This window comes from Pseudonaja textilis, chromosome 3 (assembly GCF_049901715.1).
Source record: "Pseudonaja textilis isolate UNSWEBS1 chromosome 3, rPseTex1.2, whole genome shotgun sequence".
NCBI classification, from domain to species: Eukaryota; Metazoa; Chordata; class Lepidosauria; order Squamata; family Elapidae; genus Pseudonaja; species Pseudonaja textilis.
The window spans coordinates 48101198-48125929 of NC_141992.1; the positions used below are offsets into that span (position 1 = coordinate 48101198).

Here is a 24732-nt window from a genome sequence, read left to right on the forward strand (position 1 = left end):
CACTACCTATAGATTACATTCAATACTAACACAGTAAGCCCACTTCTTGTGCTTGCTATAAACGAAACATCAGTTGAAAACCTCAAAAAACTATTGCAAAAAACTATTAAGCCCGGAGACCGCAAAACTAAGGCATGGAACAGGCTCTTCTAACTGCAGTAAAAAAATGAAAACAAAGAAGACATGGGTGTAATGTATATGCATCAAAAATTAAATAAAAGGTGGTACGTGTATGACACAGGAGCCCTAATTGTGCAAAACAGTGCTCTCAAAACATCTTGCACCAAAGCTATCACATGGCAGTGATGCATGTGTCAATCTGAGTACTTACCTGGCAGAAAGCGAGCCTTGGAGGCACAGGTGAGGGAGCAGCTTTCCTTCTTGCCATTCTTGTTGCAGGTAAGTATGGCTCGTGGAGATACTGTGCCAGCCAAACAAATCTCCAGCTCTGAAGAACAAGCATCAATTGATAGCACTATGCAGATGAGAGTGCAATTCACAGAGGAGCAGCCAGACTCTGCCACTGGGATGGCTACAGTGCAAAGCCACACCTGAATCTCCAGCAGAAACAAATAAGCATCAGTGCACTATTGCTATCTCCACTTGCTTCTGCCATGGGTTATGGCAACAAGTCCTGCTCATGTTGAGCTCTGGCTCATTCAGCTCATGGCTGATGTAATAACCTCTAGAAGAATGCATTGCTGGCCCTGAACCACAAATTGCAGAGACTTTAGAAATTTAGAATTTCCCAACACAAAAGTGGTTGCACATTTTTATCTTTCATTTAAAGTTTTGCTGCAATGGGCTTGGAAAAAGAAAAAGACTGAAAAGTTCCAACCCATTAAAAAAAATCAAATAGGACTTTTCAGCAAACAAAAATTCCTGATAGGTGGTATCTAAATTGGTGAATAAATAAACAAGCTTATTTTTACTGGCATCTGAAACTGCTGTATGGAATATCCGTTTCATTACTGATAATTTTTAAGCTTTAGATACTCAAATCTAACACCAATGCCATGCATTACATATCCTTTAAGCTGTTTCAAGTGTTAAATACTTTAAATATTCTAAACAGCAATGGATAAGTGTTCAGTTTACAACAATCTTCCTCCTTGGCTAGGGTAATTTTCATCTGTTAAAAAAACCTATCCTGTTGAATTGCATTTTCCCACTAGAGGGCAGTATGATTTCAAGCCATTTCTATATAGTACTCACCTATGCAATCTTTTTTATTCCAATGAAGTCTGCAACCTGCAGGGCAGGTACATTCGTAGCTACCTGGGATATTTACACATCCAAACTTGCAACCTCCTTGATTGACACTACATTCATCAACATCTGTAGGAAGACAAGAAGTATTATTAGTAAACTATTTGAAATCCATAAAACAAACTTTCTGACTGGAATAATCATTATGATTCCTAGGTCTAATCCAGGAACTATAACTGAAGCTAGTAAGTGGAACGAAGAGAATTATTGAAATTAAAAGAAAGAAAAATGCGGTGAAACAATACCAAGTACAATGAAGAAATTATCTGTTGTTGTTTCCATTTGCCATTCAGAAGAGATCTGGCTGCTTACTTAATTAATTACACATATTGGACCATTAATGTACAGGACACTTTATAAAAGCAACAAGTAAAATAAGACCCTATTCCCAGATACCCACAAGACTGATAAGGAATTGGAAACAGAGGACAGGAAGCTAACAAGAAGAATGGAGACAACTACAGCTATGAATTTTGCTACCACAAATTGTTTTAAGGAAATAAGACAATCCTTTGGATATCTTCCATAGTATCTGGTTCTGATGAATTTACAGGCATGCTACAGTGATCTATAGTTACAGGGATTTAGTATACTGTATGGTTGTTGCATTCAGTACTGATCAGGGGATAAAACACATGAATGTATTGTACAACACTTCCTCTGCCTTCCTAAGGGGTTGTACATGTTTGTATACTGTGTTTATATGCCGCAGTTTCCCTCTCCATCCTCATAACCTCCAGAATTCTAGCAACAGTCATGCCCAATGCATCTGGAGGACTTTCGGTTAGAGAAAGCTAATGGACAGATTATGTTTAGCATTGCCCATATTTCCATGCTTCTCTTTCTTCATTAGTCTCCTTCTCCATGAAACCTGAAAGTGAAAACATTATATAATAATAAAAATGCTTCTCCTTTCTTCTTAGCCTTTAAATGACTAGAGAATCAAATATAGGCTAAAAGCATCTTTCATCTTAATCACAAAATTACTCTGGGGCTACATAATATGGGGGAATGAGGATTGCCTTGAAGCATTCTGAAATTATTTCAAGAACCTATCATTCAAGACCATCCAGAGTAGTCTTTTGGGAAGGTAATAGGAATCTGTATGTCCCTCTTATCTCCCAGACATATGCTTGGATTAAATGAAATGAAAGCAGTTTTAAATTGGTCCCACTGCTCTAAAACAGAGGTCTCCAAACTTGGCAACTGTAAGGCTTGTGGACTTCAACTCCCAGAATTCCTCAGCCAGCAAAGCTGGGAGTTGAAGTCCATAAGCCTTAATGTTGCCAAGTTTGGGAACCCCTGCTCTAAAACATGATGTATGTTTTTACCCTAATATTGCTTAATCCTTTCTACTTTTTGTCTTGGAACACAAAACCATAGGATTAAACTGGTAGAGAAAAATGGTATCCTCCCCAACTGTAAGACCCCCAGAAAAACTGGAGAACTTATCTTGTCATCAAAATATCAGCACTGAATATTTTCAGAGGTTGTACAAAAGTTAATCCAGGGGCTTTAGAAATATGAACTCATTGTTAAAAAAGCACCTCCTTCTCATGCAAATGTGTCCACATAGAAACATCTAAAGGAACATCTGATGAACTCTCTAGCATCTGGTGAGTCTACAAGTTATTACCCTTTTTGCTTGCAGGAGCTATGTTTTCTATAAAATCCTCCTGTCTCAAGCAAACTATATCATATAGTCCCCTTTCTTTACATTTTATATATATTTTTTTCTATACCACAATTACTGGTTTATAAGTCTTATCATTTTTAAGCATATCAGCACCCCGTAAACCCAAAGGAGAGACAAGCAGATTTTAAAGGTAATTCAGGGTTCCTTTGACAAGTTTTGAGAAATACCAACTGACAACCAAAACATGTTCCTATTAATTAATGTAGTGCTTAGCATCTAAAAAAATGTGGATCTCAGCCCAGGCAACTTTAAGATATATTGACTTCAACCTCATGCTGGTTGAAGAATTATGGGAGTTGAAGTCCACACATCTTAAAGTTGTCAAGGTTTAGAAACCATCTTGTAGATAATCACTTTGACCTGTGCCAGTGATAAGTAAGCCACTTTAAATGTCACTCCTGAGATAAAATGTAATGAAGAACAGAGAAATATAGAGAAAATAGAATGGCATGAGATCTGAAGTTCAAAAAAACCAGCTGCATTAGCCAGTCTGCTAATGCTATCCTTTTTTCAGCATTCCTGCTACTTTATGGCACATAATTTTGCAACCATGGAAATCTGTGCGAAAGGTCTGACACAGAAAAATACACACCAACACAATGACAGCAGAAAAAAGAAAGGGGGAAAAATCCATAAAGGACCACTTTGTTCCGAAAGCTTCGCATAAAAGTATTTCAGTTTTCCTTCCAAGCTTTGCCAGAGTATATTCCCACACAACGTGGCACATTCAGGTCATGGCTTTGCTCCCAGCTCTTTGGAATAGGCTAAGTGCTGATTCATATGTCACTGTCAAGGCATTTTTCAGCTTGGCTCCATCCTCTCTTGCTCTTTTATGTAACTTGCTTCTCTTACTCCAAGTGAATCCTAAATTCAGAATATTATCTTCTCATTGCTAATTAGTAAAAAGTTTATTTCACAAGCTTGCTGAAGGTTGTGAAGGTTTAATAGATATTAGATAGACCCAACCAATAGGCTGTAATATTTTGGCTTAATATCTGGCTTAGCAATATGCATGTACTATAATGCAGCCAGTTATGGTTTATACCATATAAATAAATCATAACTCCACAGAATTTTAACCACAGGAAAAATAGCCAATAAATGCTTTCTTTTGAATTTAGAATAAGAGAGAAGGGTTTTAACTTGAGTAGTAGACAACAATCTTCCATTAAAAAACAGGCATGTCCATTTCATCAACATGCTTCCTTAAAAATGCCTCATTAGAGCAGCCAAAAATTATTTAGTTTAGTTGACTAGAATAATCTAGAAAAGTCTTAATAAGTTTTGAAGCAAGGTACACTTTTTCTTAACTTTCAGATCTATAGCTACCATAACTTATGCTAATTAATTCATTATAGGACTTTCAGCGCTGCCAATTTAGTTGCTAGAAGGGGGGCACATCCACCTAGTCAGTACTCAGTGATAATAATTTCATCATCCTTAATTTGCCTAATTTATTTAAAATTATTTAAAACTATCTAAGCCGATGACAAAGTCAATAATGCCTTCCCTTTCAGACTTATGATCATTTCAGCTTGTTTCCCCCACCTCCAAGTCTACAAACGTCTGATAAAAATTAATCACATAAAATGAGAATGGGCGTGGCAAAATAAATAGGATTTTGCATGTTAATAAGTTATATATTTTATTTTGATAAGATCTAACTGTGTCTCAAGGAAAAGTGGATCAGTTGGCATGTTCTGTGGTGCTATGAATTTTATAGGGATTTATACAATAGACCAGGGGTTTTCAAACTTGGCAAGTTTAAGATTTGTGGAATTCAACTCCCAGAATTCCTGAGCTAACATCACTGGAGGAGGAATTCTGGGAGTTGAAATCCACAAGTCTTAAAGCTGTCAAGTTTGAAGACCCTTGCAATAAATTAATTATTACCTTTCAGTAATTTTTCTAAGACAAATTCCTTCTCACCTTTTTTACCCATTATTAGCAGATTGAAGGCCTGCTTTGAGTTAAATGTTGATTTTTTTCTCCATCAGTACACAGACTGCAGCAAGAGATAACAAGGGGACCTAAAAAACCTGGAATCCACCTTTTTCTCCAGCTGTCATATATAATCTTTTGCTGACTTTATGTTATTGTCTATTTTATTATGTATTCATTATTGTCTGAATATTTCGGATCTTGTAGACTATTTTATGATCTTTGGCTGTAGTAAATAATTCATTCATCATGTTAGTAGATTTATTTTGGCAACTAAATAGCAGGCATTAATCATGATTAGTTGTGCTGATTTCTCTGCAGTTTCAGGCTATTGATCACAGTAGTTTGAGATGTTTAGACAGTAAGGAAGTTGGCTAAATGCTCCCAAAAATGGTGCTAGGCACTGTTGTTTGGTTTCTGGAAAACTAACTTATGGCATACTTTGAGATTCTATTTGTCCCCTGTGTTTTCTAACCTTTATATGAAGTTGTTGAGAAAACTCTAGGTCAACAAGAGTTCCTGTGCTCTGTCTTTCTCTTATACCAAGAAGTTTGATGAAGTCTTGGATCATTGAATATACAGTAGACCATGGAATGCTACTCTATATGCATACCAAGTGCCTCAATTTAACATATAGTCTCATCCTAATTTCTTGAAGTCTTGTCCAATACCTGATCAGCCACTCCCATCCAACACTATTTGCGTAGTGATTGTTACTAAATTTGTTATTGAAATTTTATAATCTATTATCCAATTTTCTATTCTAGATAATAGCAAAGTATTACTATATTTGTAAATGCTAACTATGCAGCACAAAGGTTTTAATACATAAATTTGTGAGAAACATGGTTCTCCAAATATATTGTGTATAATCAGGTTCCAGGTCTACCAAAGACAAACAAACTGAACTAAGGTTTTTTTGGGGATGTCAGAGGTATTGGGCTCCACCTAAGAGAAGAAAGAACATGTTACTCATTAGAAGAGACAGCAGGATGAAGATTCACAAAAGAGGTGCCAAAAAAGCAACTGTTATAATGTCCCATACATCATCATCTATCACACTGATACCTCCACAGTGGGTGAGTCCATACAGCATGTAGCCTTTGTGACACAGGCACTGGAAACTCCCAGGTGTATTTACACAGATGTGGTCACAAGTTCTATCAAAGGAGCATTCATCAATATCTGGGAAACAGGAAAGGAGAGCATAAGCTGCATTGCAATAAATGAGAGCCAGTTTGGTTTAGTGATTAAGAAACCAGGCTAAAAATGAGGAGATTGTGAATTCTAGTCCCACTTTAGGCATGAAAGCTGACTGGGTGACTTTGGGCCAATCATTCTCTCTCAGCCCAACCCAATTCACGGGTTGTTGTGGGGAAAATAAGAGGAAGGAATGTTAGTTATGTTTGCCATCTTGGATTGTATATAAAAATAATAAAGGGATAAAAATGAATGAATAATAAACAAATAAATTTGTAGGTAGCATGCCTGGAGATTGGGATTATTTTGCTTTTTTACTAACAAGAAAGTGTGAAATTGTACCAAATTGCCCAGGATTAGGAGAACAGTAGGAGGAAATGTCATTCTAATAGCAATTAACTATTTACTTTAGTAGCCCTCAGCCCAAAAATAACAGTACAAATTAAGTTCCAAACCATTACTGATTGCAATTTCTTTTTAAAATCTCTATTAGCTATAGGTTATATCATTGCCTATCTTATCACAGTTCTAAAAGTTCTAAGGTAGTGAAAGAAATCATGGAATAGTTTTAATAATTGAGGATTTAAATCACCCTGATGTAAATTGGGTACATTTATGCTCAGGCCATAACAAATAAAGCCAATTTCAAGGTATTCTAAATATCTATGCCTTGGAACAGTGGTTTTGCAACTAGCCAAAGAGATGCAATCCTACATTTAATCCTAAGAGGCAACTATGATAGACACAAAGTATGTTATAAACCAAATGGGTATAATATCAGTGCTCTTGCACTGAGCTTATGTCCAAATGAGAAACTGCCAAGAGGGTTCAACACAGTCACATTTGATTACAACTTCTGAAAAGGTACTGGTGAAAAAAAATCTAGTGAAAAAAAAATACCAAGAGCAAATTTACACAACTTCTTTGCCCTGTGTGAGAACATGAAGACAGCCCTCTATCCATATCCAAAGTATATGTCTTCCTATCTCATTATCCATTTGCACCTGAGGAGGTCCAAGGCTGGCTTTTGGCCCTCTATCCTGGAAACTGTGTTTTTTCTCTTATCCTGCTACAATGGCATGCAGAGCCATGTTGATGAGCAAAACTGAGGCTATAAAGCAGGGATGTCAAACTGGCAGCCTGCAGGCCAGATGCGTCATGTACAGGCCACATCCATGCCAGCTCCGTGAAGGGGAAAAAACATTGTGATATGTCACGTGACGGCAATGTGACGTAGCGAGTTTGACACCCGTGCTATAAAGCCTTGAAACTAAATAACTTCTGCCAGGTTTAAGGTACATTTCTAGAAGGATCATTCAAAGGACACGTTGCCTGTACATTTTTAGAAGGATCATTCAAAGGACACGTTGCCTGTACTCTGTTGAAGCCACGGGATACAAAATGCTCTTACATTTTGCCAGAATTTAGTGGTCAATAGTTTAAATATATAAAGGGTTTCTAAAATAAAATTCAGTCAATCAACAATTGATTAAAAATTGCAGGATGTAGATTAACTAAAGTATTATGCACACCAAGTGTAAGAGCCTTTTCACATGATAGATGACAATGGAAAGGGGTGGAATTTCAATGGAGGGAACCATCCTCATGGCTTTTAGAATGTTGCATTTGAAAGCTCTGAGGACAGCAGTGCAGCATGGACCTATGCATGATGAAAGTGCATTGTGGAGGCAGCAAAATATTGTGAAGGCAGCACCATTGGCTGCTGGCTCTGGGATAGGAAGGGAGCGAGGCTCAACAGCTACATGGATGTGGTCTGAAAAGAAAACTTAGTAAGGTCAAATCTCTCCTTAATGTCTTAAAGTCAGAGAAGAAGGGTGGCTGTTATTAGTATTAAGGGGGAAATATTAAGAAGTTCTTTATATTTTAACCAGAAAACAAAAGCATTAGACAAAGGAATAAAAAAGATGCCGATGTTGGAATAAACAGACAATTTTCTCAATGGAAGCCTTGTAACACCATACTGGATTTGTGTGTTTTATTTATCAATGATCTTGGCTAAAGGATATACAATAAACTTCCAAACTTCCAATATTCAGGATGGTAAAAAAGTGGCTATTTATAATTATCCTCCCAAGGATAATTATATGAATAGATGAATAATCATTCCAGAATGATGTATGCTAAAGCAAAAAATCCTAACTGTTTCTTAACTAACAAAACTAACTAACAAAAAATCCTAGCTGTTTCTTAACTAACCTGGAAAAAGACTTGGGGTTACAGTGAGTAATGGCAATACTGACTTAATATGTGTGTCAACTGGGAAAAAGACAAATTCCATGGGACATTCATTAAGAATGAGAATGAAAATAAAACTGCCAACATTGTTAACCATTATTCAACCAAAAGACCAGGAGGGTCAAATATTTTCCCTGTGAGAAAAAGCAAACATATTTAAAATTCTTTAGACTGGAAAAATAATGATAGAAAAGGACATGATCAAGGTTCATAAAATTATATGTGGCATGGAGAAGATGAATAGCATTTTCAAAATGGCTTCAGGAGTCACCCAATGAAGGCAATTAGAAGTAAATTTAGAACAGACTTAAAAGAGCACTTTTTTACACAGAACATAATTTCCCCATGAAATTAGGATATTCACTATCTTCGATGGCTTTAAAATGAGAATGGATAAATATTTGGACAACAAGCACATCATCATAACAAGTCTATCAAGATTCAGAGATACATCCAAGTTGAGAGCACTCTGCCACTAAATATTAAACTGTAGTAGAACAACAGCAAAAATCTCCTGCTTGTGAACACACTAAAGGGATCAGATTGTTTGGAAACAAAACGCTGAACTAAGATGAACATTGATCTGATCCAGTAGGGACAATCTAATATTCTTACATTGCTATTATATAAAATAGAAAATGGTAAACAGCAAAGTCAAAGCTATGAAACATTGAAATCCAGGCCTCATAGATAGCTGTTGTTTCTTATGCTGATTATAAAAAAAGAAATTAAATTGAGAGTTCTTCGTATGTGACTAAGCTCTATTTCCATATTTAAATAATTGCTTCATTATTATTTCCAGTAAGATATGAGAAGACTTTACCTTGGCATGTCCTTTCATTGATAAGCAATTTATATCCCTTTTTACAACTGCATTCAAAACTGCCCACTGTGTTCCTGCAGATGTGGTCACAGCCACCATTGTTCAATCTACATTCATCTATATCTGTAATAAGGAGGGGAAAAAACACAGCAAAACATGATTAGGTACAAAAAACGGTGACAATTGAATGAATGCCATATAGTCATCAAATAAAGATTCAACAGAAGAAGAACAGGTCAAATGACTTGATTTCTCAGTTCAGTTCAATTTAAATGTTAATTTTGATGTGTATTCATACAGATAGTTCTTGACCTCTGACCATAATTGGGTCCAAAACTTTATATTGTTAAATGATGTGGTCATAAAGCATGATGTCACGTAACCGCATCACTTAGTGCCAGCAATCATAGGACTCCTTATTACTGTCATTAACCAAGTAAAACAAGTTGTTATATACAGTTATATACCCACCACAATACAAGTCATTCCCAGGCTTGGTGCCTCCCAGTCCCAAACCTTGGAAAGGTAGGGGACTGTGTCCTTTTCAACTCCACCAACCCATCTAGCTCCCCCCACAACTCTGACCTTTTAGTAACCCTCTCCTTTCCTTGAGGGGCAGCAAACAGTCCCAGAACCTCATGGCTCAGGGGCTGACATGCTGCCGCTCAAGCGCTTTCAGGTGTGCTGTGCTCTGGGGCTACTCTGTGATCTGATATACCTGCTGCCCTGTGCTCCCTGCCCCAGCTGACCTTTGCCTTCCTCTTGTTCCCAATGCTGATGGGGCATGAGCCCTTTATGAGGCACTTGCTGACCACATGAGCCTGTCTTCCCCAGGTCTTATGAGGAAACTGCCATCACAGCAACTTAAGGGGAAAAAAAACCCTCATACGACCAACAGCTGCTTTGCAGAGCCAGGCTAAGCATGCTTGGCCAGGAACAGAAACAAGAAGGTGGCAAATGCCAGCTAGGGTGGCAGGGATTGTGAATGCAGGGGCCAAAAAGATATAGATAGGGAGGAATAGGTGGGGAAAGAGTTGAAGGACTCCCATGGTTGTAAATGAGGGCGGGCTGCCAAGTGGGCGAATTCTGATCCCATGACTGCAGGGATGCGGCAACAGCTGTAACTTTGGGGACCAATGATAAACCTCTTCTTTTAGCATCGCCATCATTCTGAAGACTTGCTGGATGAACGGTTGTAAATTGAGGTCTATCTATAATTCCTTGTGCTGTAAGGTGCTTGTTACCCAATCATCCTGAACTGCTTGGAGTTTTATGATACTGTAGTTCAGATAAAGATTTGGACTCGATTTGGTTAACTTCCAAATCAAGTTAAACTGACCTGGATAGATGCTTTTAATATAAATAAAATCCAAAATGCAGCTTTTCTTAAACTTCTTTAGTGTTTGGAGAATTTCTAAGAATACTAGCCAGTTGCATTTAGCAAGAATTCATAATTTTGTTCTGTGCAAGGAAATGCAGAGGAGAAAGAGACGAGATTGTAGTATAGGAGTATGGTGATCTTAGAATTGGAAGGACCCAGGTTCAAATCTCTATGAACTATTGAAACTCCCTGAGTGACTCTCATTCTCTCTCACCCCAACATATTTCATAGAGTTAATGTTGGGGAAAAGCTTTAATCATAATAAAATGTAAATCTATAGTTTTGTAAACTATACCAATGTGACTACTCCGAATTATTTATTGCAATATTCATTACATTTTTCTTAGACAAAGCTCATTTATAACAGTTAAGTGAACATAAGATCACAAAAAGATTAATGAAACAATATATCTTTTAAAACTTAAAATAATTTAAAGCAGAAGCAACATAAGAAATCACCACTTTTAAAAGCCAGAAAAAGCTTGATTTCAAAGATAGTTTTCAAAAGCAATTGAAAGTGTCTACTGAATAGGCTGTGATAATTTACAAAAGAAGAATTTACAAACAATAACACCCCTCATTTATTGTCATCTATACCCTTTTCAGATGGATAGCACAAGATACCACTGAAGACAACAAAGAATCAATGCATTCTCTCTCCTAAAATTAATTTCAAATAAGAGCCAAATGATTATATTCTAAATTTAGCTGTAATTTTTAGAATTTTTTTGCCAAAAAAAGTAGAAAGAACATATTCTCTGCCTTGCTTAATTCCCTAAACTCTAATGAAGTGTCTATCTATACAGAAATATTTTTACTTGTAGCACATGCCAGAAAATTTACTGCTAGGATATGGTTTGTTAAAAGCTGATGAATCCCAGAAAATAAGCTCAGCCAGACATTATCAAAAATTGCTCCCTTGTCTTGCCCCAATCCAACCAACCTCAGCAAGTACAATGAATTGTCAATGCTGTTATTGTTATTATCATTGAAATTTATTAGTAATCAAATAGCTCTGAACAGTAATGAAGTCCCAGTAAAAGAGAATACAGTTCTGGGGGATTATGCTTTCCTGCAACTCCAGCATCTTAAAGTTAATGAGAACTGAAAAATAATAATGAAAGAAATGGGATCTGGAATCAGTAAACTGGTTAGACAGCTTTCAGCAGAGGGCTGTTTTTAACTAAAGTCACATTCCCTAGAACTGCCAGAGACAGAACACAGACTCCCTCCATTTGTGAAGTCTCACTTATTTCTCAGTCTCACATTTTTTTCCAGATTGTTCTTTAAAAACAGTAGCAATAGTATTTAGACTTATATACCGCTCCACAGTGTTTTACAGCACTCTCTGAGTGGTTTATAATGTCATCTGGGTCCTCATTTTACAGACCTCAGAAGGATAGAAGGCTGAATCAATCTTGAGCTGGTCAGGATTGAACTCTTGACCGTGGGCAGAATTGGCCTGCAATATTGCATTCTAACCACCGCAGCACCATGGCTGTTACAAACCTCCATTTCTTCTCAGTGCAAAATTAATACCAGTTGAAGACATGGGTGTATCCTTTTCTCTGCATCAGGTCCATTTACCGGATAAAGACTGTGGTTGCATCTTACCTTTGCAAGTTTTTCTGTCAGCCTGAAGCATGAATCCCATGGGGCAGCTGCAGTGTACGCCTGTGGCTGCATCATGGCATTTGCTATCACAGCCTCCATTGTTAACAGCACAGGTCTCTGAAAGAAGATCAAAAGCCAATTAGAATTATTTTAAAGCATACGTGTATTTAAGATTTTTCCAGTATCTTGAAAAGATCTTTCAAACATCAGATATATGCAGTTCTACAAAGATTCTAATATAGGAACAACATGTCTTAAGAGTTGGGTTTAGAGAGTGATGGCACTGTTTCTAGAGGCAAAACTCCTTGGCATAAATAAGAAAATCTGAATAAATCATTCAGACTCAAATTCAAACATTTGAAAAGTGAAAGCTTTTAATAGAATAAAATGTATTAATTCAATTAATGTTTTAAAGTTTTTCATAATATAGTTATTATAAATATATTATAAATATATTTCACTTTTACTCTGAATGAATGCCTGGATTTTTCCAAGACAGGTATAGGGAGAAGAATGCACAATCAGCTAGTCCTCAACTTACATCCAGTTGCTTAGTGACTGTTCAAAGTTATGACAGACTCTCCAAAAGTACTTATGACCCAATTTTGAAGTAACGATGGCGGCACTCCTTCCCATGGTTATGTAATCACATTTGGGGTGGTTGGCAACTAGTTTATCTTTATGACCTCTGTAGCATCTTGTGGTCACATTACTGCAATTTTTGATAGTTTATTTGCCAATTTGATAGTTTATTTACTTCTGGTTTCCAGCAAAAAAAGTCCATTGGATATAATTCCATTCTCTAAATGACTGTGGCATTCACATAACAACCACGGTATTTACTTAATGACTGCCACAAAAAGTGTCATAAACTTAGGTCTAGTCACATGGTGGCCTGCTTAACAACCAGAATTACTTATGACGATAATTCCAGGTTGAATTGTTACTGACTTATGACTAAGTCAAGGACTACCTGTAATATGCTCTATCATTATAACTGGGTCCAAAGATCTTTGAATAATATCTTATTTTACTAAGGAATAAATGGAGCTATAGGATTAAGCTTCTGTTCGAAGATTATGTGAACTGGGGTACAACACATCTGGAGGGTATAAAGTTGGGTTCTAGGACAGCCAATGAAAGGGCTGATATTTACAAGGAAGAATTGATGGGTATGGAGAAAAATGTTTATACTTTCACTTATTTGCTAAATCCCCCTTAGAGCTCTTCATTGAAGTCAGTGTTGACACTCGATCTTTTAATAAGTCTTTTTTTCTCCTCTAGATTATGATATTGAAAGAGAGTCTACTTGAAAAAAGAGTGGTACAGAAGAGGCTTTTTGAGGAGAAAAGTGGGGGATATAGGAGGGGTGAAGCAAATCAGACCTGCTTTCTACCTTTCAGCCTGCTTTTCCATCTCCATCTTCCCAGCAAATGTGCGATATTTCTTTAGCCATCCACATATACATACAGTATACCTTCTCTGAGATTTAAAAATTATGGATCCCCCTTTTTTAAGCCTGTTCCAATTATTTCTACTGGCAAAAATCCATATCAAGATAGCAAGTGTTTATAATCTGGGTATCGATGGTTTACACAAATTTTTATTAAATATATAATCTCTTATTCCAGAATGCAATGATGGAACAGAACATTGCAATGGTCCCCATTAAATAGTAGTTTCACAAATGACAGATTGAGTGTCCTTGATTTTGAGAACAGAAAGAAAGGGCTATACTGTGGTTTTTTTAAAAGAGGACTATCCCTAAAATAGAGCATCTACAATTCCACTTGCATTTTTGTTCAGGTTCAATATTCTTGGAAACCATCTAGTCTAAAACCTCTTAATGTATAATTCATGACCACAGAATCCCTGTTAGATTTGCAACTAATCATACTTTTGAGTTCATGTTCAATTTATCATTAAGACATCCAGATCCTTTTTGTATTTAGACTTACCCAAAACTGCTTTGTACTTTGAATTTTTGTTTTTCTCATCCAAATGAGAATGGAAAACTCTCAATTTTCCTAAAAGGAAGTCTTGATTTCCTAAACCTCTTCCCTCTTTCCCTTCTTCTTAAAACGTTATACAGTTATACTCCCTATATCTTGTTTTTGAGAAGTATGCAACCCTCTTGTACTCTTATGGATCCAAAGATTTCTGTTTAAGAAATTCAATTTAGTAATTCTGTCTTGGCTGAAATATTTTTTCAAGAGGTGTCTGAACAATGGAGTCTTCCATTGTTTCTCTTTTTTCAGAAAGTTCTATAATCTAGTCCAGATCTTCTATCTATTTTCATAATCTACCACATACACCATAAACATTGGCTCTTGCTCCCCCAAATATTTGATCACTGAAACTGCCTCTAATTTTATGTGATTCTGTAAGTTCTCTCCTAAATTAGCTCTATTAAATAGGGATCATATTCAGTCATGGAACAAATAAGCAATAATCCTCAATAGTTAAAATTTTGACTAACTTTTTAAAAGAAAAATTTTATAGAAATTTAGCATGTGTGCCAAATTCTAGGATTATACAATTTTGTAAGCACACTGTTAGCTCGCTCTTTACTCCTAAATATGCTGATAATTAGATTTACAAGATTTTTACATTCAAATTTCTTTATCATCAGCATTTTAGACTGAGCAATGCAAATGATTACATTTCTCCTGTAATCACCAAGGACATACAAACTCAATATAACATATTGATTAAAAGAACAGTGCAGAGTTAATTCTTTTTAATCTGATTCTACTCTTTTGTTTGTTTCATTTGATGCCTACATGAAGAACACCCTTTCATTAACTAATGCAAAGTCATCTTTACCAGTACATGTTCTTGCTTCAGAATGTAGTACAACTAAAGTACACAGGAATTGTACTTTAAGAAAATGTGCAGCAGAGGGATAGAATCAAGATCACATGAGGTGTTGGTACCATTTTATAATGTTTTGGTAAGACAGCACCTGGAATACAGGTAGTCCTCCTTGTTAAGTGAGTCTTGTCCAATTTTATTACCTTTCTCACCACAATTATTAAGTGAACCACTGCAGTTGTTAATTTAGTAACCTGATTGTCAAGTGAATATGGCTTCCTTATTGATTTCACTTATCAAATGACCACAAAAGAAGATCACATGACCCTGGGATGCTGCAACCATCATAAATATGAACCAGTTGTCAAGCATCTGAATTTTGATTACATGACTACAGGCATGCTGCATTGTTCCAAGTATGAAAAATGGTCATAAGTCCCTTTTCTCAGCACCACCGTGACTTCAAATGGTCACTAAAACTGTTGTAAGTCAAGGACTATCTGCATTCCATCCAGTTTTGGTCACCACAATATAAAAAGGATGTTGAGACTTTAGAAAGAGTGCAGGGAAGAAGAACAAAAATGATTAGGGGCTAGAGACTAAAACATATGAAGAATATTTGCAGGAATTAGGAATGTCTAGTTTAATGAAAAGAAGGACTAGGAGTGACATGATAGTAGTATTCCAATATCTAAGGGGCTGCCACAAAGAAGAGGGGGTCAATCTATTTTCTAAAGCACTCAAAGGCAGAATAAGAAGCAATTGATGGAAATTAATCATCTAGAAGAGAACCAACCTAGCACTAAGGAGAAATTTCCTGACAGTGAGAACAATTAATCAGTGGAACAACCTGCCTCCAGAAGTTGTGAATACTCCAACACTTTAAGCTTTAAAGAAGAAATTGGACAACCATTTCTCTGAAATGTGATAGGGTTTCTTACTTGAGCAGGAGTTGAACTAGAAGACCTCAAAGGTCTCTGTTCTGTTAATTTTGTATAATTTTGTATAATTAAAGTATTGTGGAGTTCTGGATCTCAATATGAAACAACTTTTAAAAAATTCAAAATCATAAACTGAAATAAAACATTTAACTGATTTTCTTATCTCTCTCTCTTACATACTACCTGAGCAAGCATCAGCATCTGATAGCTTCTTACTGGTTTAGACATCTACGCAAAGTTAACTATATTAATATTTGGATGGGAGACCACCTGGGAAATCCAAGACTCAAGGCTAGATCAAGACATGGCAAATGTATATATATATTTATTTGTTTGATGTTCCATTTCATTTATTTTTGATTTTGTGAATTATTTTCCATAAATAAATTTTCATCCCCAAAAGTTGAAGTCCAATTAACTACCAATACAGCATTAAGGTTAAGCAGCTCAATCCGGGGTACAATAGAGAGATCACTTGGTTCACTTCATGCTTTGCTTCTTCTGCATGTGACCATCAGCAACCACAGTATCACATCAAGAATGGGACGGATTTGGTTTAGGACACTGTCATATTTTGTCTCTTTCCTATGTCCCCTCCTTCTATCAGGTCAATCCAAATTGAATAAAATAAAACATAAGTATTTTGGGACATGAAAAGAGCTCAGACAAAACAGTGCTTTTATTCATTATTTTTTCTCCACTTCATTTTCTTCATTTATATAGGCAATAAGTGCAAAATTCCAGGTTTCTTGCTTCCATTCAGAAGGCACTTGATTGCAATTCCTGCAAACAGATTTTGTTGCATTTCTTGCATCACTATTTTCAGATCTTTAGATCAGAAAGTATCAGTATCAGAAAGAAGGTAGACAAGGATGACAAGTTACCAAAGAAATTGAAACAAATAACCCTCTTCACAACTTGTTTAATTTGCCTCTGAGGTGATGGGTAGCAAGGCACATAGAATTCACACATTTTGTAGTGATAGTTGGATGCTTTTGAGTAAAATACCAGCTTAACACTGCAGAGTCAAAAATTTAATTCTATTGCACTCATAGAATAGTGACAAAATGGTCATGGCAGAAAATAAGGTACCTCTAAGAAAGACCCAAAGTATCACAGTGATACCAAACACGGAGAATTAGTCTTCTGCAGGATTCAATATGGGTCAGTCACCAGAGATTTTGTCTTCCAAGCTTTCAGACTCGTGCTAGAGCTTATCCCCAGGAAACGAGTGTGAAAGCTCGGGAGACAAAACCTCTGATCCCAATGACCAACACAGATTGGATCCTGCAACATTATCCTGGGACACGTATATTTGCCTTCATAAATAATATTCTATAAATATTCTCTATTTCAATTTTAGGAAGTATAACTAAAGTAATTTATTACCAATACTTGAAGCTTGCATTAGCTGCTTTCTATCATAAACAGTTATTTCAAAGACAATCCTTAAAAGATTTATGGATAAGATACATGCCCAACTTGTAAGAAAGATAACTACCTATCATCAAGTGTAATTCCATCTTATTTTCAGGAATCCTATCTGGGAGTAGGAAAAAAATTAAGAGACTTTTAGCATCTGCAGTAATCATAAGGGAATGGAAGGGGGAAGGAGAAGGAAAGGGGAAAGGGGAAAAGGAGGGCATTTTGAATTTTGGGAGGAAGATAATTCACAAAGAGACAAAGTGAGGGAAAGTGATTTAGAGAGAAAATATGTAATTTCATGATTTTATCTGTTAGGGGATTGGGTAAAAAAAGATTCTGTGTTTGGCATTTAGATACAAACAAAGGAGAAACACAAGCTACAGGGATAAGAAACTCTTATATTCTGAAAGTATGAAATGAAAAAAAAAATCTAAATTTGAAGGTTCTTTTGGTTTGAAAGACCAGGTCACACGAACTTCCTTCCCTTGCCAGAGATCTCATAATATGTTTAATCATAACAATTAGAAGTTTAGGCTCAAAAGCAACTTTCTCAGGTAGAGCTATAGTTATTTCTAATGCACTTTCTCAATATAATTACTGATCCCATGTTAACTTCTTTTTATTTATGTTAATATTGCTTTGGTCCCATTAATAGCATGATAACTTCTATTCTTCTATTACAGAAGTCTGCAGTGATGAAAGACAGATAATAAGTGTTTTTTTAATGGGTTTAACAGATCCTATAATATAGAAGCAAGTAATAGAATACATTGATTGATCCTTAGCTTTTAAGAGCTCACAGTTATAATTTCTAGCAAAAAACAGCTATGAACACAAGCAAAGCAAGCAGCTGCTTAAAGCCCCCCCCACCCCCCCCACCCCATTTTAATATTGATTTGTTCCTTCTTAAATAATCCTGTTAGCTGAGTATTTCTTTCTTCGTTGTCTGGACAACTCCAGGCCTACCTACATTTCTCTCAATAGCTGGGGCCATGCAGATTTCAAGAGCAAAAATAGATTTTAGAAAGGGCAGAAGCTGGCAGGTTAAATAGTTAGTAATAACTGCTGTTCTGATTAATGCAGCTGCCATCTATTCTCCACAATGTGAAGTGAGGCATGCAGGTTAGTAATACAGCAGTGCCTGATTATTTTATTCCCCAATAGAAGATGCGGCTATAGATAAAACTCCTCAAAGATATATAGAACAAAAATATTTACCATTAGAAAACGTCGGGGGGGTAACGTGCTGTTGAAGGTGCCTCTCCCCTGTTTAACATTATAAAAAAGTGGTTTAGAAACAATGTCCAGCAAGGAGTTTGGCTTCTTAAAAATGTAAATATTCTCAAAGAACAATTGAATCATAGATTTTCAGTGATATCCCTCCCTGGTTCCCCACCCCAACTTACACATACATTTCTAGCTAAAACCAAATCATTTGGCCAATGGATCAATTTCATAATGGTTTCCTTCTTTTCACCAACAATATATTTATCCTCTCTGCTCACTAGTGTAATTCTCATTTTATTAAAAACCATCTTGTGGGTTTTTATAGGGTATGTGCAGGAAAGAAAAAGATGTGGACAAGAGATAGAAATTAGTATTTAATACTGTTAGTATTTAAATGTCTTTACTAGCTAAATGTAAATGCAGCTTTTAAAAAACTCTTTTTATTAGAAGAGAATTCAGTACCTGTGGGTAGAAAGCAGCATCCATGTAAAACAAATTTGATTGTCCACAACGGCAAAGTGAACAAATTATTATGAAGCCTCTAGTAACAAACTAAATTCAGCTTCTGAATTAAGCAGCAGTCCAAAGACAGAGGACACAGTAGTCTTAAAGATAGAATTCTAAAACATTCATCAGCTGAAAAAAGTTCCTACTGCATTTAAAATATTTTTAAAGACCCTACCCAAAAACTCAAAAATAAAAAAGAGCAATAGAAAAAGAATGACAAGGGAAGAAAGTGAATTCACATAGCACTTAGTAACAATGCTTTATTTCTTTAGATGCAAGCTAAATTAACTGATTAATCTAATGAAACATAAATACAGGTAGTCCAATTTTATCAAATATAATTGGAACCTGCAGTTTGGTCATTTAGTTACACAGTAAAACCGCAATTATGCTATGATCTTCAGCTTTCCATTCTATTGCTTTACAGACCTGCAAAGGTTGTGCATAGTTGCTAAATAAAGGCTATTCATATAAACTTTTATATTTTAAAGTATTTACTAGCCTATTCCTGTGGATTTTATTTCAAAAGAAATTGCACCAAATTTAATTCTAGTCTAATTCTAATAAGTCTACATAGTATACAATATATAGTATAGAAGCCTTAATGAATTTAATAGAGTTTAATAGAGTTGTCCATGGATTGCATTTTAAAATCACCAATACTTTAGATCTTCTGATATACATCTAAAGAGTTGAACCTACATGTATCTGTTCATCTAAGAGTCTTGAGAAGTATCTGTTTCTAGTAGATAATTTACATGTTTTCTATGAGAATTGTATATACCAAATACAATAAGGAATCTGATTCCTAGGGACTATTCATTAGGAAGGTAGTCTATGATCTATAATACAACAATGAACAGGCTTTCATTTGTTTCCAAATTATAATTATTTTTCAATAGCACCATATCAATATGGTAAAAAAAAAAAGCAATATGTCCAGCAGCTCTACTATGCTTACTTACACATAGCAAGTTCAAACAAATATTTGGTTTCAGGAATTGTTGGAACTAAAGGCCAAATATGTCTTGAATTTGTTCAGTAGCAGTGAAGATAAAGGAATAGAAATAAGAGACCAACTTCATGAAATTATCTGCCATTTCTGGAACATCTCAGGGATGACCCACATTAATACCTTACACTTGCAAAGTTTACAGAGAAATAGCTAATTGGACAAGCCTAACCCACAGCTCAACAAGCTGGCAGCTGAAGAGAGTATGCAACTGGGCAGTGCAAACCAAGCATGTGGAACAAATTATTCCAAAGGGAGTAAGAGAGTCATAGCGTCTGAGTGCAGGCTTGTTAGATCTAATGAGAACCAAATCCCAGAGTCAAGCAATATTGTGGAGAAAAGACAGATGTTCCCTGAAAATGGAAAAATGGACACTGATATTCTACCCTCCATTAATGTGCTTGGTAAAGAGAACTTTATTGGGGGGGGGGGGAGGCCTCATCATCATACTGCTAATGATCTAATTTCTTAGCCCCCAAGAAATGTAGGCCATTGTCTGAGGATTTTCTTTTGTAGCAGTGAAGACACTGTTTTCTATGTGGTCAGTTTTCCCAGAAAACAATGCCTTTTCTCTTTTATGGGTATGCATCAAATGTAAACATCACAGCATACTGGCTCCAGTATACTCACCAAATTTATCTTAGAAATTATATCAAAATGCTAAATTCTCACTAGAAAGAGTTTGTTGCAGCCATAATTATCAAGAATTTTAGACTCCTTTGAGTAAATTGTCAGCAAATTTGAACATATAACTACTTTTCTGCACATTGTCAATTTCTTAATAATTTTGTTTATAAAATTATTGCTGATGAATTGATGCACTATAAGAAATTGATTCAGTTTTTATCGGTGGGTTGCAAATGACTCAAAATCTAAAATATATTTTGGGGAAAATGGCTTTGACTAAAAATGAAAATAAGCTTTGAAAAATCATATAATGAAAGATGGATTCATGCAAATCTGATCAGCAGGCATCAGTTATAGTAATACTGTTTTGAAACATAGAAAACATTTGTTCACCACTTAAATAAATGTTATACATACATGCATACATACATATGTATATGTAGAATATATATGTAGAATATATATTATGTGTGTGTGTGTAGAATATATATATATGTAGAATAAAAATACACACACACACACACACATATATATATATATACACACATTCTACGTTTCAATATATATGTGTGTATATGTATATATATAAATGTTTTCTTAAGTTTTCGCGGATACTTACATGTATGGTATTCAGCTTTGTTCGCGTATTTTCCCACATCATTATAGTTGTGCTTTTAAAGTTGTAGCAACTTTTCAGCAGAATCTCATCTGCCATCATCAGGCTTCTGTATTGTGTTCGTCTGCCATACACACACACACACACACACACACACACACACACACATATATATATATTCCACATTTTGTTATGTATGCATGTGTGTATACATACATACATATATACATATACATACACACATAGAATAGAATAGAATAGAATAGAATAGAATAGAATAGAATAGAATAGAATAGAATAGAATAGAATAGAATAGAATTCTTTATTGCTAAGTGCAATTGGACACACAAGGAATTTGTCTTGGTGCAAATGTTTTCAGTGTACATAAAAGAAAAGATACATTCGTCAAGAATCATCAGGTACCACAATAATATTCACAGGGTACAATAAGCAATCAAATCATACTAGGAAACAGTCAATATAAATCGTAAGGATACAAGCGACAAAGTTACAGTCATACAGTCACAAGTGGGAGGGGATGGGCGATAAGGAGTGATGAGAAGATTAATAGTAATAGCAATGCAAACTTTATAAATAGTTGGATAGTGTTGAGGGAATTACTTGTTTAGTAGAGTGATGGCATTCGGGGAAAAACTGTCCTCATGTCTAGCTGTTCTGGAATGCAGTGCTCTATAGCGTTGTTTTGAGGGTAGGATTTGAAACAGTTTATGTCCGGGATGTGAGGGGTCTGTAAATATTTTCACAGCCCTCTTTTTGACTCGTGCAGTATATAGGTCCTCGATTGAAGGCAGGTTGGTAATAATTGTTTTTTCTGCAGCCCTAATTACTCTCTGGAGTCTGTCTGTCTTGTTGGGTTGCAGAACCAAACCAGACAGCCATTAGGAAAAGTATAATCTTGAGGGCCTGATAGCATATCAAACAGTATGCGAGTGGGGCAATGAAACAGAAACTAAACCATTATAATTAGACTAATATTCCATTCTTTGGGAAGGTGCTGTAGCATCTGGAGCAATAAGTCATTTCTTTATCCATCTGATCTCAGGATTACATGAAATATAGTATTTTGATCATCTTTATGGAAACAACTGTATTGAGAACTGATGTGTGTCATTCAATTATGCAGGTTATGTCAGAAGCATTTGATGCCATAATCATAGAATGGCTAGGTTGTTTCAGGCACTATATTATGGTAATTTTCATCCTTCTTGGAAAAGTGGCTAAGTAGTAAGAGACAAGTGGTGATTGGCCAAAAGTTATTTATGAAGAATATAATTTTTGGTTTGTGTGTGATGAGCCAGTTTGGTATAATTTGGTGATTAAAGCTGTAAAGCTAAAAAACTGGGAGATCACATGTTTTAGTTAGTCCCTATGTACAAAATCTGTTGGATGTCTTTGGACAAGATGCTTCCCGTCAGCCAAAGGAAAAAAGAACCGGTAATAGTAAGCCACTTCCAAATATACTACCAACAAAATTGCATGGAGTTATCTAGACAATAGTTAGGAATTGAGGCTGACTTGGCATGCAGGTATGCATGTGAGCATAAATCATTAGCTAACTGTAGCTTATAAGAAACCTTCCCTGAAGTTGCTTTGAAAACATAGGTTTACTGAAGACGTCCAACAGATACAAATTAACTCATTATCATCTAAATCCAAAAAAATGTGCAAGATTTAAAGCATCTGAATTGGCAATGGAGTAGAATAGGACAAACAAGGTCAAAATTCATAAAGAGGCAGGAGCTTCTTCTCCTCAGTTAAAAGACAAAAGAAAGATTCAATTTGTTTTAGATGTAATTATACTTGTTTTTAAACCTGTTTCACAAATCCCAGGTTTTGATATTGAGTAAAAATATACCTGCACAGTGCAGATGAGTGTGCACTCACTTTTGGATATATCAAAACTGGTTTTTATATTTGAAAAGTCTGGTTTTTTTATACTGTTAATTACTGTCCTTCCATCTCCCACACCATCCAAAACAAATGATCAGCTTCCAGGATAGGAAGCAAAACGTCATCTTCTTCCTCAAAAAAAATCAGTCCAGTTGCCTTTTCAAAAATAAAATCAGCTTTTGAGGAACAACTATGACCTGGATGACTGAGAATCTTCATACATTTGGATAAGTTAAATCTACTCATGGGGACATGTCTTAAAATTACATGCTTTGGGGATTTCTACAGCATATTCTACATATAGCTGCCTTTCAAAAGCATCCAAAAACATCATCTGGTCCAAGTTATTATAGCCAGATGATTAATCAGAACTAATTATAGAAAACATGTGACTTTTTTTTTTTTTTTTTACAAAAGTTTCATTGGTCTCAGATCCACTTTGAGACTCAACTCACTCTATATGATATAACCTATAAAGCCCTACACAACTACGTTTGAAAGACTATTGGCTTTAAAGATCTTTGAGAGATCTTTTCTCATTGAGAATGTAAGAAAAGGCCTTCCCACCAGTTGTTCCAGATGCTACTACCACAGGAAGTGAGACACGGCCAGCTTTTCTTCTTTCTTTCTCATGCTTAACAGGCAAAGCTAATTTTATGCAGACTGATTCCTGGGTTTTTAAGCTGACTTGCTTGCTAAAGTACATTTTAACTATTTTAATTGATTTATTTTATATTTTAATTCCATTTTAATCCATATTTTATTATTGTTAACAACCCCAAATGTTATTTCTGACAAGGCAGGATTTAAATTCATTAAGTAAAGGAAGTATTAATAGCATCAATATGTGAAACATAAGTTTGTGTTTTCCATTCTGCTGCACAATGTGTGAGGCTAGCTGTCTAAAAAATGAATGTGTAGCACTTCATTCCCTAATAATTTTTACAAAAGATAAATAGTGGATACTTAAAAGTTAGCAGTATGCTCTTCTCTAGCCTTTGACCCTTCATTAGGACTGACTCTGCCTAAAAGGATAAAGTTACTCATTATTTTCATTTTTAAAAGCAGCATTAAAAAGTTGAGCAGAGGAATGAAAACTGCCAGCCACAACCTAATGAAACTGTCATTCAGGAAAACTGATTGCACTTCCTGCCATGGTGTGATCTGAAGGGGGCCTATATTAGACAACCTGTTCAGGGCAACCCTTCAAATACACCACATTCAATTTCAAAGTGCTTGGCCAAGGGAGTGAGTTTGCATTTAGAAACTTTATTCCTTGTGAAATGATGAAATATGTTAGTGGAAATGAAGGCTCAGAAGGGGGAGGTATAGCTATTAAATGAAAAAGGGCAGTTATAAATATCCAAAGAGGTAACTTAACCTCTTGCCTAGCTATAAATCTATCCCTGTTTTTCCCTCCTGGGATGGTGGGACAAGAGGTTTGTTAATAACCACTGACTGCACAATTCAAC

At 35.6% G+C, this 24732-nt stretch overlaps 1 protein-coding gene across 7 annotated transcripts in view; it reads right to left on the reverse strand.

Annotated features, from left to right (window-relative positions):
* Nucleotides 1-24732, reverse strand: part of SCUBE3 (signal peptide, CUB domain and EGF like domain containing 3) — a 107544-nt gene that overhangs the window by 16613 nt on the left and 66199 nt on the right. For 5 of the 7 annotated variants that reach the window (XM_087929560.1, XM_087929559.1, XM_087929556.1 and 2 more), the window contains 6 exons: nucleotides 18579-18626; nucleotides 12181-12297; nucleotides 9186-9308; nucleotides 5975-6091; nucleotides 1216-1338; nucleotides 332-448 (listed from right to left, as the gene is read on the reverse strand). In XM_087929560.1, the coding sequence (XP_087785686.1) occupies nucleotides 332-448; nucleotides 1216-1338; nucleotides 5975-6091; nucleotides 9186-9308; nucleotides 12181-12297; nucleotides 18579-18626 (645 nt within the window). The remainder of the gene's footprint in view (nucleotides 1-331; nucleotides 449-1215; nucleotides 1339-5974; nucleotides 6092-9185; nucleotides 9309-12180; nucleotides 12298-18578; nucleotides 18627-24732) is intronic. The other 2 variants (XM_087929558.1, XM_087929557.1) reach the window with 1 other exon arrangement.